General features: G+C 42.2%; 1 protein-coding gene across 1 annotated transcript in view; it reads left to right on the forward strand.

Annotated features, from left to right (window-relative positions):
* The window catches only part of LOC128657904 (uncharacterized), a 42,396-nt gene extending 38,551 nt beyond the window's left edge, over positions 1-3,845 (forward strand). Inside the window, exon 7 of the mRNA XM_053712331.1 lies at positions 3,543-3,845. Coding sequence (XP_053568306.1) covers positions 3,543-3,845 — 303 coding nt within the window. The remainder of the gene's footprint in view (positions 1-3,542) is intronic.
* Positions 3,846-4,059: the final 214 nt, after the last annotated feature.

Consider the following 4,059-nt stretch of genomic DNA (forward strand, 5'->3'; position numbering starts at 1 on the left):
TTGGATACACGGCACTTTTCTTAGAGTTATTGATATCATGGCATAGTGGTGTATCCAAACCTAAATGCTGATGAGAGGCTAGCTATTAAGTCATTGAGTGATGATAATTCAATCATTATCCGCCCTGCGGACAAAGGTGGCTCTATAGTCATAAAAGATTATATAGACTACAGAGCGGAAGCTCTGCGTCAACTCTCAGACACTGGAGTATATCTGAAACTTAAGGGTAACCCCACAGGTATATATAAAAAAAATCATTGATCAGCAGATACGTATGGGTTTGGAGTCAGGGATATTATCTGAGCATGAAGCTGATTTCTTAATAACTGATTATCCAAAAATTCCAGTGCTATACTTGTTGCCAAAGGTACACAAGACTCTTGAAAATCCTCCTGGCAGACCAATTGTGTCTGCCAGAGATTCTTTGTTATCCAGTCTATGTTTATTGACTTCCATCTTCAACCTGTGGTTAAAAGCATTCCTGCATACCTACAGGATTCAGCAAGTCTGATACAAACCCTTAGGAGTTAGCACTGATTTATGTGCTGATGACTTGTTGGTCACCATGGATGTTGACAGCCTTTACACCTCCATTCCCTCATGAGGGGGGGGGTCGTGGGGGCTGTCAGGTCCATGGTGACTGACAATCCTCTATATGAGGGGCCCACCTGTTGGAATTTTTGTGTGAATTGGTGTTTGTTGTGCCTTGACAAGAACCTACTTCAAGTTTGAACGTGACTATTACTTACAAATCTCTGTGGACAGCCATGGGTTCAAACATGGCACCCTCATATGCTAATTTGTAACATGGCATGGTGTACGAACAACAAGACCATGAAGCCTCATCCCCGCATCAGGTACTACGTTACTTTATATTGATGGACGTGTTCCTGGTGTGGAGAGGTGATGCAATTGAATTGAAAGCAATGGGTGTCATGTTTGAACTCCATGGACTGTCCCATCATGATTTAAACTTGAGTACAGTGAGGACTGAGGTGCAATTTTTTGGACCTTAATATTATTAAGGTAACAGAATGATGAGCAATATGTCTTTGGTACATCAATTATATACCAAAGAAACGGGGACCGTAATTCTTTGTTGGAAGCAAATAGCTTTCACCCCGAGACACCAAAAAACAGGGTTAGTGAAATCACAACTCACTAGGGTCATCCGCAACAACAGTGATGTACCCACTATGTTGAGACAACTCGATGAGATGGAAATAAAGTTGATAAAGAGGGGTTATGATGGTAAAATGGTCCATGGTGTAAGAATGGAGCTATTGGATGGCACAGCCACACATGCAAATAAACCAAAAGATATTACCACAACAGAATTTTATCAGCACTTACACTCCAATGAGTGGGGAACTATCTAGATCTGTACGTCAACACTGGTCGATTCTGGAAACCGATATGACGCTCCCTTTTTATGGTACCAGGCCACCACGTATGGTGCATAGGCGGGCTGACAATTTACGTGATTTACTGGTGAAAACTGATCCAGTCAGCTGTTACCAGAAGGATACATGGCTGAAGCCCTCAAGTAAAGGCTGTTTTACCTGTGGTGGTTGTACGACATGCAACGGCATGATAAAAGGGAAGACCTTTCAACATCCCCATACAAACAAGCGCTACACTATTCGCCATCGACTTACCTGTACCAGCACACATGTTATTTACATGTTGATTTGCCCATGTTCCCTGGTATATATCAGAAAAACCGTCACAAGCTTCAGGGATAGGATGGCAAATCATCGGTGTGCCATCCGAGAAGCCTTAAAATCAGGCGATTCAGACCAGCCAGTAGCACGCCATTTTGTGCAACACAGACATAGTGTTTCTAGCATGAAAACGATGGTTATTGACCACATCCCACCACTATCTAGGGGTGGTAATAGAGCAAACCGACTGCTTCAGAGGGAGACTAAATGGATTCATATGCTGGATACTGTTATACCCAAGGGATTGAACACCTATCTGGACTTTTGACCGTTTTACACTAAATAACCCATAGACTGACCATGGACATATATTCCAATCTACCACTCCAATATGTGAGAATAAGTTCCAGGATCCTACATGAATTTTCATTCTAGTGGGTACACACTGGTTTCTATCTATTCTAAAAGGCATGAAGGAAGGTGGTAACTAATGTATGACAACTGTATATAGCAATAGAGCAAAGTGTACATACTAAGGATTATGAATAAGATAATAAAGTGTTAATGTCATATAGGAATTGCAAATTGTTAGCATAGGATGTATCTGTTAAACAGCTATGTTGTTTTTATTTCACTGTAAATATTGTCCTTTTGTCTGGAGTGTTATGTGTTGAAGTGGTATCGATCAATGTCAAATAATTTGATGGGTCTGTATTTGAAGAGCACTGTTGTGCTTCACATAGATCATGCTTTTGTTTTAAAGCTGGAGTATTGATCGATGCCCATTCACAGACATGCGCTTTTAATCTAGGACTTATACGGCATGTTTTGTTTTTGTTTTTGTGTTGAATGTTCCCATGACAACCGGTAGCCGACCAGCCAATACTGATATGTTGAAATCACGCTATTGCGTGATGACATCAGTGGGGGCGGATGTGTAAGACGCACTGTGGACTGTGTATACACGGTTGCCATGGAAATATGTAGCCAATCGGATCCGAATGACGCTTCACGCTCACGCTTGAGCGTGATGACGTCAGAGATGAGGTTGGTGATTTGCCGAGCGGGAAGATTTAGAGATGTGTGTATATAAGGTGGGTATTAGAGGTATTATGTTAGCGATTTTTTCTACTTTGGGGACATGATTGTTCTATGATATTGATACTGGCAGAACATTTGATAAAGATGTCATAACGACATCGAAACGTTATGGATGTATTTGCTTTTTGATATGAATTAAAAAATTGTTTTCTCTAAAGACCAGTGAGTGCCTTCTTGGCAAACGAGGAACATATATATATAATATCTATATATATATATATATATATATATATATATATATATATATACACATACATACATACATACATATAGGTCCATTTATCATTGTGCAGATGGACATAATCCGCTATAGCGAACCGTGTCCGCCGCACATCGATAAATGTCGACATCATACGCTGTCGGCATTTATCATTGCACCAGCAGTTCTTGTGGCCGCTAGCAAGGGATGCCAATCAACCCGATCGTATTCATGAAGCAGCGGTCTTTAGATCTTATATATATATATATATATATCGTATTGTCCCGAGTATAGGCCGCACTTTTCCCCAAATGCAAGTCTTTAAACTAGGGATGCGGCCTATAATCGGGATGTTGCACAAAATACCATAAAAATACTGGTATAGGTAAGTACCTTGAATTGTCTGTGTTGGACGGAAGCGCTGTTTTTGTTTCAGGGAGAATTTTTGCCTCACGGATCTGCAATAACATCAGTACTGGATCGCTACTGTTGACGGTTATGACCCACTCTCTCTAACAGCGTTGACATGGTATCCATGATAACCACAATCAATTGCAGCAGTTTGATGATGTCATCAGAGTCGGACTGTTACACTGGGCTTCCTGGAGACACCGCTGGCCGCCGCCACCATCAACCGAAGCTCCTGCAGTGACAATCTGCATGACCCCACACTCAAAGCTGCACTCAGGAGCAGCGAGTTTAAGCAGGAGAGCAAGAGCCCAGATCTGGGACACAGCCGGACTCTGAGCCACCATGCCAGCACAACGCTTGGGAGTGAACTCCCCCTACTTTCATTGTGGTTTGGGAGCTATACTGTGGGAGTGTTTGCCGACCAGAGAGTCAGTGATATCACAGCGGGTCTGACAACTCTGAGACGTTAACCGCAGAGGTCCATAGAGAAAGTGATGCTGGTGAGAACCTGTTGGAGGTACAGCTAGCAGCTAGAGGGACAACTGTCACTTATCCTGTTTTCCCTAATCGTTGTGTGTGATGATGAACCGTTAAAGGGGAAGGTAAGAGAACAGGACCTGTTACACAGTTGTTACCTTGAAATAGCTGGGCTATCTGGGCACATTTGCCTGTTAACCGGTCACT

Source organism: Bombina bombina, chromosome 4, assembly GCF_027579735.1.
Source record: "Bombina bombina isolate aBomBom1 chromosome 4, aBomBom1.pri, whole genome shotgun sequence".
Lineage (NCBI taxonomy): Eukaryota > Metazoa > Chordata > Amphibia > Anura > Bombinatoridae > Bombina > Bombina bombina.